Source organism: Protomyctophum bolini, assembly GCF_963924005.1.
Source record: "Protomyctophum bolini genome assembly, chromosome: 19".
In the NCBI taxonomy this organism is placed as follows: Eukaryota; Metazoa; Chordata; class Actinopteri; order Myctophiformes; family Myctophidae; genus Protomyctophum; species Protomyctophum bolini.
The window spans coordinates 9,569,504-9,582,090 of NC_137880.1; the positions used below are offsets into that span (position 1 = coordinate 9,569,504).

Sequence of the window (12,587 nt, forward strand, 5' to 3'; positions counted from 1 at the left end):
CGATAGTGTTTTTGATATTGCACATTCATTGGAACATATAAAACAAAATTACATTTCTGTTTGCCTTTTAGGCTTTGTCAACAAATGTTTCACAGGGCAGATATGACCTATAACTTAAATAACCAAAGAAATGGCTAACAATGAGGCTCCGAAAATAGCTGATCTACAAACTCACAACGTGTCGGTCTGTAACGTGGTGTGAGCTTGTAGATCGGCTATTTGTGGCACGCAGGTAATAAATCAGCGATTATGATGCCATCGCGGCCCGCCAACATACATTTTAGACCACTGAATATACTGTAGATTTAGTCAACTGAAATCTAATGATATTTAGTCGATTAAAACTAGACTACAACCAAGACAATAGACTAGAGGGTATACGTATGCATAAAGTGAATGGCAAATCGAGTGGCAAAGTCACAGGCAAAGTGAGTTTAACATTGTTTAATGTCGTTTAATGCAATTAGATATGACTTTTCTGTTTGTATGTATGGGCTGTCAAGGCCAGAAAGTAGTTTTTAACCACTCAGTAGGCATTCCTGCATAACTTCCTGGTTTGATGATGATGTCACGCACATACCCAGCTCTAGCCAGTTCAGGTGACAATATGACTAAAACTGAATGGAATTTTATATTGAAAACTACGTTAAAACTATCAATTAAAATGTATTCAACTGTGCCTTTCTCTCAACCTTGTGTCCAGTCCTCTCGGCGCGTCCTCCTAGCCCGGTCGACGTCGTCTTCCACTCTGTCAATCTGCAGAATGTCATCAAGTGGAGTCCTGGAAACGACACACCTCCAGACACACACTACTTAGTGCAATATGCCATGTGAGTATGAATGACAAAGTATCATGGCCTATTCATACTCCAGTTTTTAGTGATAAGGTGACCACCGAAACGGTGGTTATACTGTATAGTAAAAACAGCGAGATGTGTTTGGGTGAGCAGTGAGTGGCTTATCTCTGCAGCGTGACGTCATGTTGTAGTTTTCGGTGGTCACCTTATCACCTGAAACCTGGAGTATGAATAGGCCTTTAACCAGACAAACACTTCTTAGTGCAATATGCCATGTGAGTATGACCGATGAACCATTAACCAGGAGCACAACTGATTGAAAAAACAAAAGAATGCGTTGTGATGTCAGTTGAATGAACCCATTAAGACCGGGAAAGCATCTGTGTAATTTTAGATTTGAGCTAATACTAGTTAATACTATTCAAAAATATCAGATATACAAGCTTGAACTTGTAGATCTGCTATGTTTGATAAATACTGAACATTCTTTGAATATAGCTATAGCCAGATTCTAAAGCAACAATCTTAACTCAAATATTTGTTTCTGGGTGTCCCTCATCCCTTTAATATTAACTAAATATTTTGGTGTGGGCAACTCTAGGCTCATAATATGTTTTTTTGTCAGAAAACTGTTATATAAAGACATTTATAGAACCGGCCTCAGGTCTTAATGGGTAAAAAAGTTAAATGATTCATGGCATACGTTTTTAAATAACTCACTCTTTTTTAAAATATTGGGACTTGTTATGGGAAGGTTCAAAGAGTTGATGATGTGCACATCTAGTATCAATATTTAGGCCATGATGCAGTGCCTCAAGAATATAAGAAAGAAAATAGAAGGTTAAAACATCCTCACCTGGTTTCAACCTCCCAAAACAAATGTATTAATGGCGCAACGTTTTTTCATGCCGAGTCTAAAGTCATTCAAATTGTGACTTGAGTCTAAGTCAAGTACAAGTCAAGTCCTAGTCATGGCATGAGTCATGGCTCAAGTCTTATTATTATTAATAATTATGCTAAGTCATTATTATGCGAAAGTATGCAAGCAAGTATGTACTGTAAGCAATGTAGTCCTCTCTTCCGCGAATCTGAGGAATGTACGGTGGTGTTCTGGAAATTACCCAGCTCCTCCAGGCACACACTTCTTAGTGCAATGGAATGATGAATAGAGAGACAGCATTTGAATTCCAGACGAATGACGGAATGAGTCTTGTAAAAGTGGAGCAGTTCAAATATGAAGGCCCGGGTTCTACAAGTTCTATAAAGTTCTACAATGTAAATAATATTGAGATCATTTCTCATAATAATGATGCTTTCTTGAAAATAAGGTTCTGTGTTCGATCCTCAGAGTATGAATAATACCATGGCTTGGCCTACTAAAATATGAGCCATGTACTGGATGGGATCTGATCTGAAGTACATGCATGAAATAACTAAACATAAAATGAGCTAGGGTCGCCAGTTCAACTATGATTATTTTGGCCTGAAAGGTTCGGGAACCCTTCCGCTACAGTACAGACATGTGTCAGCAGTTAAGGAGTCAGGACTAAATAAGTCGACAGCTCCTGGTCCATGTTTGACCTTCATGTGGGTTTTTATTGTCCTTCGTCGATAGCTACGGGGACAAAGCAGAGAAGGACAAAGGCATGGTGAAATGGAGAGCGGTGCAACATTGTCAGGACATTGCACGGAGCTGGTGTGACCTCACCAACGAGACGTGGGATCTGGAGCACGGCTACTATGCCAGGGTTCGGGCGGTGGACAAGAAGGAGAAGAAGTCCAAATGGACGGAGACGACGAGGAGATTCGACCCGAAGAGCGACAGTGAGTTCATCTTGTCTTTCATTTTGACCACTTACAGTAAAACCCCATGTCGTTGCTGTCAGGAAGAAACCTATCTCCATATTCTAACCTTTAGAAGAAACCTATCTCCATATTCTAACCTTTAGAAGAAACCTGTCTCCATATTCTAACCTTTAGAAGAAACCTATCTCCATATTCTAACCTTTAGAAGAAACCTATCTCCATATTCTAACCTTTAGAAGAAACCTATCTCCATATTCTAACCTTTAGAAGAAACCTATCTCCATATTCTAACCTTTAGAAGAAACCTATCTCCATATTCTAACCGTTAGAAGAAACCTATCTCCATATTCTAACCGTTAGAAGAAACCTATCTCCATATTCTAACCTTTAGAAGAAACCTATCTCCATATTCTAACCTTTAGAAGAAACCTATCTCCATATTCTAACCTTTAGCGTCTTTTTTTGTAAATTAACACCCTACAGCAACACACAAAAAGCAGGAGATATGCAAGCTCTAAACGCAGTGCAGAACTGGCACGTTTCGAGCTTGTAGATCTGCTACTTTTCATGACGATTAAATCAATTAAATCTTTCCCATAGACGTTTCATAAAGTATTTAATAAGACCTGTAAGCCTCGGTCGGAGCCAACTCGGATCGCGACAAATCATGACAACAAACGCAAATGTTTTGGGCCGAACAAATAATGTTGTACCCTGCCCTTTTTTTCTTCTTTCTAATTATTTGTTATTTGTTTGTTGTCATGAGTTCGATGACGATCCGAGTTGGCTGTGACCGACGCTTATAGTTCTTTAAATAAATACTTTCTGAAACGTCTGTGGGAAAGAATAATTGGAAATTGTCTTCCGTGGCTGCTCGTCGGGGGGCGGGGGCGGGACTGCGACGCTCTATAGCCCATTGTAGTAGTTGAGGCGTTGCGGTTGCATAGATTTAGTTTGACTCGGTTCCACAGTGCACATGAAACCAGATCCTATCTATATCCGCCCCTATTAGCTAGCTTCGGCCCTCCAATGATGTCCGTGGCGATGGAGGAACCCTGGGCCGTCATCAGTCTGAAGGGGCCAATGAGATACCAGCCTGACAACCACACCCCCAAGGTTTCCATGGCAACCATCTACCTCACGCAGATGGACTACATCGTCTCTGTCCACATCCACAATGGCCGCCACAACCTAACGGTAAGTGTTTTTATACCTAGGGGGTCCTATCTTACACGCCTTATTACCTTTATTATTATTTATTTTTGTTTCTTTTACTATTTTTAAAAACATTTTAAAATACTTCAAATAGCCGAGAGATTGGCTATTTAAAAATGTTTCTCAAAATAGTAAAAAAAAAACACACCCGTGTGAACTGAGTGGTGCAACTCCCCTCTCCCCCCTCCCCCTCCTCAACTCTCTCTCCGTGTGTGTGTGTGTGTGTGTGTGTGTGTGTGTGTGTGTGTGTGTGTGCGCGCGCGTAGCGTGATTTCCCAGTTCTTCACGGTCCGTATCAATATCGCCCGATTGAATACGAGACAGAATACTGCTTCTCGGCCAAAGCCAGATTCCAGGCGATGCCCATCCCGTGCCAGGCGTCGCACTGGCACTGCATCACCACTCAGCAGGGTACGTGTCTCATTGTTTGTCCACGGGACTTTAAAACTTCCATGGTTTCACTTTCTTTGTTTAAACGTTAATCTAGATTGGGGACTGCAGAGACAGTTTCTATTATGTGTGTGTGAGACTTTCTTTAACCACTTTGCAGTGTACATATTCTCATGGGAACATTAGCCAAATATAGCAGATCTACAAGCTCACAATTCAAATAATGTGAATACACAATAAAGCTATGCTATACTTTGGCAGTCTCACAGACAATGAATGTGTTGCATTTTGGAAATCGTCCCCACGCCCCCAACCATAAGAAAACATGCGGTAAATAACGTTATTATAACGTAATCAAGTGCATTACCACTTGAGGTTCAAAGTGGTTGCCGGGACCACGCCCACGGCCTAATTCCAGAGATCCTCATCTCCAGCCTAATTAACTCTACATGTGCGTGCGTGAGTGTGGTGTGTACACACCTGCTCCTCATTAGCTCACCTCCATACTCCACACTGTCCCGTGACTGGACTCCCGTCCGTTTATAGCTTTAGTTGTTGCTGATTTGAACTTTGCTTTTGACGACTTGTCATTACAGAGGTTCAAAGTGGTTCTACTTTGAAGGGTTTAGAAGAGTCATGACCTATACTCACCCGAGCTCTAGATATAAACCAATACAACAATACTTAATATCATCAATATTTTACAGTACAGAGCCTTCTAGAGTATACTGGAGGTTTGAATGTGAGACGAATGTATGTATGCCGGTATAGGACAACTATAGCAACTTCCTCCTTGATTCTTCATAACCCTATCCACACTTTTCCTGGGCTGTGTGTGCTCCACTTCCTGTCGATTTGATCCAATGAAATCCAATGAAACTGGTGGTCAGATGACCAATGATATCCAATGGAATCAACAGGAACTGGAGCACACACAGCCCAGGAAAAGTGTTTATACAGCAAAAAAAAGTGACTAAAACATACTTTTTTAAACAAAACATTTGCTTAATCTTTTTCGAATCTACTTTTTTACCACAAGAACAAGTAGGTTACCATGTTGTTGTCGTATAGTTTTTTGGTATTTGTATGACTCTTTAAATCCTGTTCATCTTTGCCTTCACATTTTCCACTCCCCCAGACCCTGTGATTGTCCAGCTGCGCAGAGTGATTGTGGGTATTGTAGTTCCGTCACTGTGCGTGTGTATGATAGTGGTGGCAGGCTACCTTCTCTATCGCTCTCTGACGGGGACGGGCCACAAGACGCCCCACATGCTGGTGCGTACGTCTCGCACGCACGCACACACACACACACACACACACACACACACACACACACACACACACACACACACACACACACACACACACACACACACACACACACACACACACACACACACACACACACACACACACACACACAGCTGTGTTATTAAGTGTATACTTATTATACTTATTATTAAGTGTATACGAGACGATTTAGCCATGGTTCACATGGCGCTCGTCTGTCATGGCAGAACTTTAACCTGTTTTATGCACTTTTCCCATTTAGAACGTTAACGTCTACATACATGTTCAGATTTCAAATATAAAAGTCAGATTTCAGATATCCGTGGCCCCAGAGCCACGGACGTTACAATCCTCAGCGGGTGAGTAAAAGCAACTGATTAAACATTGCTTTTTATTGAACAATACGGAAGATATACCGGTACTTATTCCCACCCTAGCAGAATTGTAACATCCATGACTCTGGGGTGAGCACTTTATATTTGTAATCTGAACATGTGTGCAGGCGTAAGGACTGTAAATGGAGAATGTGCGTAAAACACTTCAGTCCAGGCCAGGGCGCTACCATGAGCTCACAGCGTGTTGCGAGTTTGTAGATTCTTTGTTTATGCTGGGGAACTGGAGTTCAAGTGGTTTATAGTAAGAGTATCCTATTCCTTATCTCTTTATACTTGATTGAAGCGTCAAGTTGCACAAGCATAACCACCACTGAAATCGGACATCAATCTCCCTCCATGTTACAAAACATTGCGTTTACTCGCCTGGTAGAGACACTCCATAGATCATATGATCAATTAAACTTAACGTAATATCAAAAACCAACAGCCATTAAGTCATCAATAATGTTTATAAAACACATTGTAGTGAATTCTAAGTAGTTTAGAGACAGTTGGAACTTGGCCTACTTGGAATTCACTAAAACATGTTCTATAAACATCAGATGAATTAATAGCTTTTTAAAATGTATATATTATGATAAGATTCAGTGATCATATCTATAGAAAAGTGTCTCTTACCATGCGAATATTATATCAGTCCATTGTGTTGTGTTGGATCATGCCCATGCAGTCAAGGAAAACATTCCAATCAGCCTCTATAGCTTGTTTCATTTTCTAAAGTAGCGTTCCTTGTCGAGTGGCAACAAGGATCTGTGCCTGTGATCTGGCAAGCCATGACGCCTACTTTTAAATGAGTAGTATTTAAAGCATCTGCGTTTGAAAACCCAACACGACAAAAGTCGGTGTCGGTGTATGTATTGTACGTACGTACTCTGTCGTACGCCAAATAGTCAACTTACTTGTAGATCCAGTATTTCGGCTGCTATTTCCTACTACTTCTGGCGTTTGTGAAAGTTCCATGAAAATCTTTGAAATCTCGCCCCCCCCCCCCCTAAAACATCATCATCTTGTATTATGATTATACTAGGAGGAAGATTTGTTTCAAAAAGGTGCCACCCACCTGAACTGAAGCCGTGCCCACAGCTGTTGTTGTATGATAATAACGGGGGAGGGAAGGGGACCTACTTGTTGGGGAAGGGGATTTAACAGCAGTGCATTTCAATTAGGCCTTTTGACTGTAGCTTTCAGGAAGAAACCAAAAATACACTGGGAAGACGTATTTGATTATAACCACACCCGGGGTGTATTAGAGTAAACTCCATAGACAGTTAGACACACACACAACAAACAGAAAAATTACAAAACTATGGTACTAGATCTTTAAGGTTAGGAATACGTTTAGGTTTAGGTCGCTCTGGATTAAGTCTGCTTAAGGCCTGAATTAAAAATGTAAATTGTTTAGGCATAAGCTGAGGAGTACCATGTTGGTGAACTTCAGACCAGGTCGCCGGATTTGACCTGGTTGTATATCTACCTACGTTGTTGTATACCGACACTTCTTGTATTCGGTTAAAATGGTAATAAACATGTCAAAATCTCCCCCGCCCTCGCCCCCGTGACCCCGCTGTCACCCTCACAGGACCCCATTAGCGCTCGCCCAGACCTGACGTTGCATCCGGAGAACCCACAGTTCCTGCTCAGTACCATCAACAAGCCCGGCAGCACCACCAGCCTGTCCTCCTCCTACTCCACCCAGCAGACACAGACCCGGCACCACCCCAACCGCGTGCTCCCCGACCTGCTGAGCTACGCGCCCCAGAGGACTTCCAGCCCCCAGGAGGAGGAGGAGGAGGAGGAGGAGGATCATCACCCACGCTGGGAGGAACACTTGCCCTGCGTGGACTACGGATTCGTCGGAGCGGCCGACGCGACGACCGCTCCGGAAGGCGGCGGTGGTGAGGAGGAGGAGGAGGAGGGCGGAGGAGGAGAAGACGGGGGGAGCGGGGGAGGCGGAGTGCAGGAGGATGGAGGAAGGGAGGAGGGCGGAGGAGGAGAAGACGCGTGGAGGAGCGAGAGGAAAGAGACGAGACGTCCCGGTCCGACGTACGCCCCTCAGGCGAAGCTCTGTCACTCGCAAGCGCCGCCGCCGACACGCGTACGCACAGAGGACTGCACGCCGGTGAGAGCGGCGCACGGCCCGTCCGGCGCGCTGCACGCTCCGGGAGAGCGTCCCGGAGGAGGGACGGACGGAGGCATATTCGTGAAGAGAGACCCGCGCACGGGACTGTTCCGCATCGCGCTGCTGCCGCTGAGACAAGCGCAGCTGGCGGAGCGGGCAGGCGACGGGGAAGAGGATTCGGCGGGAATGGCGGAGGGCGGGAGAGACACCGTGGCCAGAGCAAGGGACAGGGGCGGAGCTGGCGTGGACGGAGGGCGGGAGGCGGGGACACGGCAGGGAGCAGAGAGAGGGACGCCACTGCTTTCCCCTTACACCCTGCAGTGTGGCGAGGGGGGCAGGCCGTTGCACCACGAGCGAGAAGTGGAATACACGGAAGAGGTACATGCATGCACACACACACACACACACACACACACACACACACACACACACACACACACACACACAGGCAATGTTTCCCCATTATTGGCATAATTGTATCCGTTCAAACATTTTCAAAAGTGAGCTAGTAGATCGGCTACCGGTATTTCTACTATTTAAATTTGCTTTTGGAAAGCGTATTTTGGCAATAGTACATTATTCATTTTGATAATTGGTTGTATGGTATTTGCCATATCAGCTCTGGGCCAATAGTTTTTTTTTATAAAAACAGAAATGCTTTTTTTTTTTTTTATCAACATTCAATGGCACCATTTACCCCATTAAAAGCGTGAAAAGCTGTTTAGATTTGAGTTAAAAAACCTTTTTTTATACTTTGGCTATTCAAAAATAGCACATACTGTATACAAGCTCTTCGTGCCATGCTATACAAGCTTGTACAGTCTTGTTTTTTGTGACAAATCTTTGAATATGTATATTATTTTAAAGTGAACATATTTAACTGAAACCTTTGATTGTGGCGGTCCCTGCAGGAAACAAATATTTTGAGATTGGGTCGGTGGCCAAATGCATAGTAATTGTGGGGGTCCTTGACATACTTTTGATATAGATACTTTTGCATGAAAATGAATCCTCGCCTAAAATGATTTTAACAACTCTACACTCTACAGGATGAGGAGGAGGAGGAGGAGGAGGAGGAGGAGGGAACCAACCACGTGGACTGGGATCCCGAGACTGGGAGGCTGCTGGTGCCACGCATGGAGATGGAGAAGGGAGGCCGTGGTACTACGGGGGGAGAGAGGGGGTGCAGAGGGGAGGAGGAGGAGGAGGAGAGGGTGGGAGCGAGACTGGAGTGCGTGCAGGTGAGGCAAGCCTCCGGAGAGGAGGAGGAGGAGGAGGAGGTGAAGAGGAGGCATGAGGAGGAGGGAGAGACAGAGGGAGGAGCTTGGGAGAGCGACGCACTGCTGACCAGGTGGAGCCTGAAGATCCACATGGACCAGTAGAGAGTATAATGTGTGGGTAATATGCTGCGTTCACGCATGCAAAGACAGTCTACCATTCATTCTCAGCAGAAGCCAGCGACGTGAAGCTATACGAAGCATGAAATCCGACGTTTGTAGCTGCTACAAAAGCTATACAACTATAAATACTGTACGTTGAACTGGCTTCGACTTCAGATGCAAAGACACTAAGCGGCAAATATGCTGTGACTCTTTCTATCTCAGTCTGCATCTTTGCACGTGACAGTGTGAACGCAGCAATGCACACGCTGTGAAGCCTTGGGTGTTTCACTCCCCACATCGAACATCCTCACTGTTTATTTAACAGTTATTAAGTTGACACAGAGGCTTTTACCTTGTACATTTTAACATAATATGCACTTCTGCCTGACCGACAAGTTGATGGACCAATGGTGTATTGCCATTAAATGTTGGTACTCTAAACAGACAGACATAGGGACAAACACACATTGCTGTTCCTTGGAACAAACACTCAATAATAGAAAAGGTGACAGAAAGCACTCCGCACAGCAGGCCAGAAGTAGCCTATAGCTTTGGCCAGACACATAGTGTGGACTCACTCACGTAAGTGAATCCATTTGTATTCTGGGTTAAATTGGACAGAATTGTGTGATTATATTTTCTATGAATTATCTCTCTGTCTGGTGGTGGTGGTGGTGGTGGTAATACACTTCCTGTGGTGCTGAGCCATAACATGAATAATAATAAAATCACACCCATGTGAAGTGAGGGGCGCTCTTATCATCATGAATCCTCATACATAATCTCATTCCGTCCAATCACAATTAGGACAATGTTTGTGATTACACAAACATTGTCCTCACTAATAATCTTGAAAAAAATGGCGCAATTCTTTTCTACTCAGTCTGTGTCTCATAGGAGGGCTGGAGTGACATCATCGATGGGGAATACAAGCTAATAGAAACTGCAGGCTTTCTAGTCCTGAAAAGTTGCAATGCAAGCCATCGTTCTCACGATAATGAAAATCTAAACATTTTTGTAAAAAAATCTTGTTTAAAAAATAATCTGCCTAATGATGATGTCACTGGAAGACGGTTTCTAAACTGCCCACAGCCCTTCTATGAGACACAGACTGAGTAGAAAGAAAACGTGCCATTTTATCATGATTATTAGTGAGGACCCCTCAAAAAGGTAGAACAAGTCTTTAAAGAAACACTGGAGAAGAGATGTGAAGGTGTTCTATAATTTCACTGGTTCTCAAAGTGGGGTCCTGGGAACCCCCAGGGGTCTTTGGGGGGGGTTCTAAATGATTTATCAATACAGCTGGGGACTTCACGATTAAGAACAAAATGGAACCTCATCAGTCTATAACTCTGAGAGTGTATTGGAACCAAATGCAAATTGTACACTCCCAGAGTTATGGGGGGGGTTTGTGGACGAAACTGAGGGGGGGTCCTTCAAATTAAAAGGTTTGAGAGGAACTGCTCTATGTGACAAATGCCGGTATACTCTATATTAGACGAAGGGGAAACCCTATAGCACTTTATCCTGTATACTATCGACTTCTCAGAGGTTTTCCTTAATAACAAGCTACGGGTATTGTTTCTTTTTCTATGTGTATTTTCTAAAGCCAGATAAAAAAAATGGTTCCTCCTCCTCCTCCTCGTCCTGTAGAGTTGTCACGGTTGTGACATTTTTAGGCAAGGATTCATTTTCATGCAAAACTATGGTTTATTGATATTTGACGTGAGCACATTAAGCCACATTGGTGACATATACAATTATAAATAAATATTTGTGTCATGTTCAATAATGCTTTGTGTTTTGTCTCATTTGTTTAGTGCTATGAGAAAATACTATACACGTGCGCATGCACGCACGCACGCACGCACGCGCACGCACACGCGCACACACACACACACACACACACACACACACACACACACACACACACACACACACACACACACACACACACACACACACACACACACACACACACACACACACACATTTGTTTAAATACTATACTGGTTGAAACATATAGGCTACAGTAGTGATGCTGGGTCTTAGTAAGTTGCTCTTACATTGTACCACCGCTAGAGGGTGCCCTACCCTTCCTCATAGACACCCCGGTGGTCCTCCATTCATTCATTCATCTCTCCTCAATCATCATCCAACATGGCGGCGCCGTAGCAGCCTTGTCACTTCATCCATCCCCCCCCCCTCCTCCTCCTCCTCCTCCTCCTCCTCAGCAAGTAAGTAACTAAGTACATTTACTCGAGTACCACCACATTTTCATCATCATCATCATCATCATCATCACCACCGACCGGGGTGGGGCTTTGAATGCCCACAGTTGGGCATTTCCGCCCGGCTCGGGTTTCTTTCTTTGCTCCGGCATTTAAAAACGGTCCGAGTCGAGACATCAGCTGATACAGAGGAGCATTATTCCCAACGAGCTGACCGGAGCGGAGCAGAGCTGAGCGGGACTATATACTGCAGTGCACACTGTTGTGCCGTGCACCACGTACGTCAATATAACAATTATACATCATCACGTTTGTATTAGCTACAACGAAACCAAGAAGAAGATCGACACTTTGTTTCACACTGAAGTTTAGATTGTCTGCAGCAGCAGGAGAACCAGACAGAGAGAGACAGAGAGGCTGTGCTGTTGTGAAAGACCCGGGCAGCTGGTGCATCATTGTGGGATCCAGTCCTCTATAGCTATTGGTTTCTCTCTCCCTTGGATGGATTATTCCGGTTGATCAAGAGGTATTTATTTAATACTAGTCCACCTTTGTTTTATACCTGGAGGTTTATTTGAATGTATAGCTTATAGTACATACGCTTTGTGAACTTAATTGTAGATAAGGCTGCTTTAGATTTAGATGTTGGATTATATGGACAGTTTTGAAGAAACTACGGGGGGGGGATATGCATGGGGCCAAGGTTATGTGAAGACATAATGCTGTAGAATGTATACAAAATACAGTGACATGACTGAGGGTTCTGAAAGGCTAGGATATAATCATATTAATAATGCATGATGATAATAATAATACAACATTGCATTACATCAGCAGAATTCCTTGTGATGTACGTGCTTGTGGTCGGGTCGGGTATAGGGTCGGACCTGCTAAAAGTGCATGGTGGTGATAAGGATGTATTCGAGGAATCAGGATTCATTATTAATCAGCTGAAGGGAAAC

At 43.8% G+C, this 12,587-nt stretch overlaps 2 protein-coding genes across 2 annotated transcripts in view; both read left to right on the forward strand.

Annotated features, from left to right (window-relative positions):
- il20ra (interleukin 20 receptor, alpha) overlaps positions 1 to 12,587 on the forward strand; it is a 103,161-nt gene that overhangs the window by 2,026 nt on the left and 88,548 nt on the right. Inside the window, exons 2-9 of the mRNA XM_080791349.1 lie at positions 704 to 830; positions 2,413 to 2,621; positions 3,616 to 3,800; positions 4,085 to 4,229; positions 5,347 to 5,483; positions 7,473 to 8,390; positions 9,068 to 9,226; positions 9,299 to 10,301. Coding sequence (XP_080647475.1) covers positions 704 to 830; positions 2,413 to 2,621; positions 3,616 to 3,800; positions 4,085 to 4,229; positions 5,347 to 5,483; positions 7,473 to 8,390; positions 9,068 to 9,226; positions 9,299 to 9,394 — 1,976 coding nt within the window. The 3' untranslated portion in view covers positions 9,395 to 10,301. The remainder of the gene's footprint in view (positions 1 to 703; positions 831 to 2,412; positions 2,622 to 3,615; positions 3,801 to 4,084; positions 4,230 to 5,346; positions 5,484 to 7,472; positions 8,391 to 9,067; positions 9,227 to 9,298; positions 10,302 to 12,587) is intronic.
- Positions 11,840 to 12,587, forward strand: part of LOC308334789 (EH domain-containing protein 3) — a 39,338-nt gene continuing 38,590 nt past the window's right edge. Inside the window, exon 1 of the mRNA XM_080791616.1 lies at positions 11,840 to 12,151. The gene's annotated coding sequence lies outside the window, so the exon portion shown is untranslated. The remainder of the gene's footprint in view (positions 12,152 to 12,587) is intronic.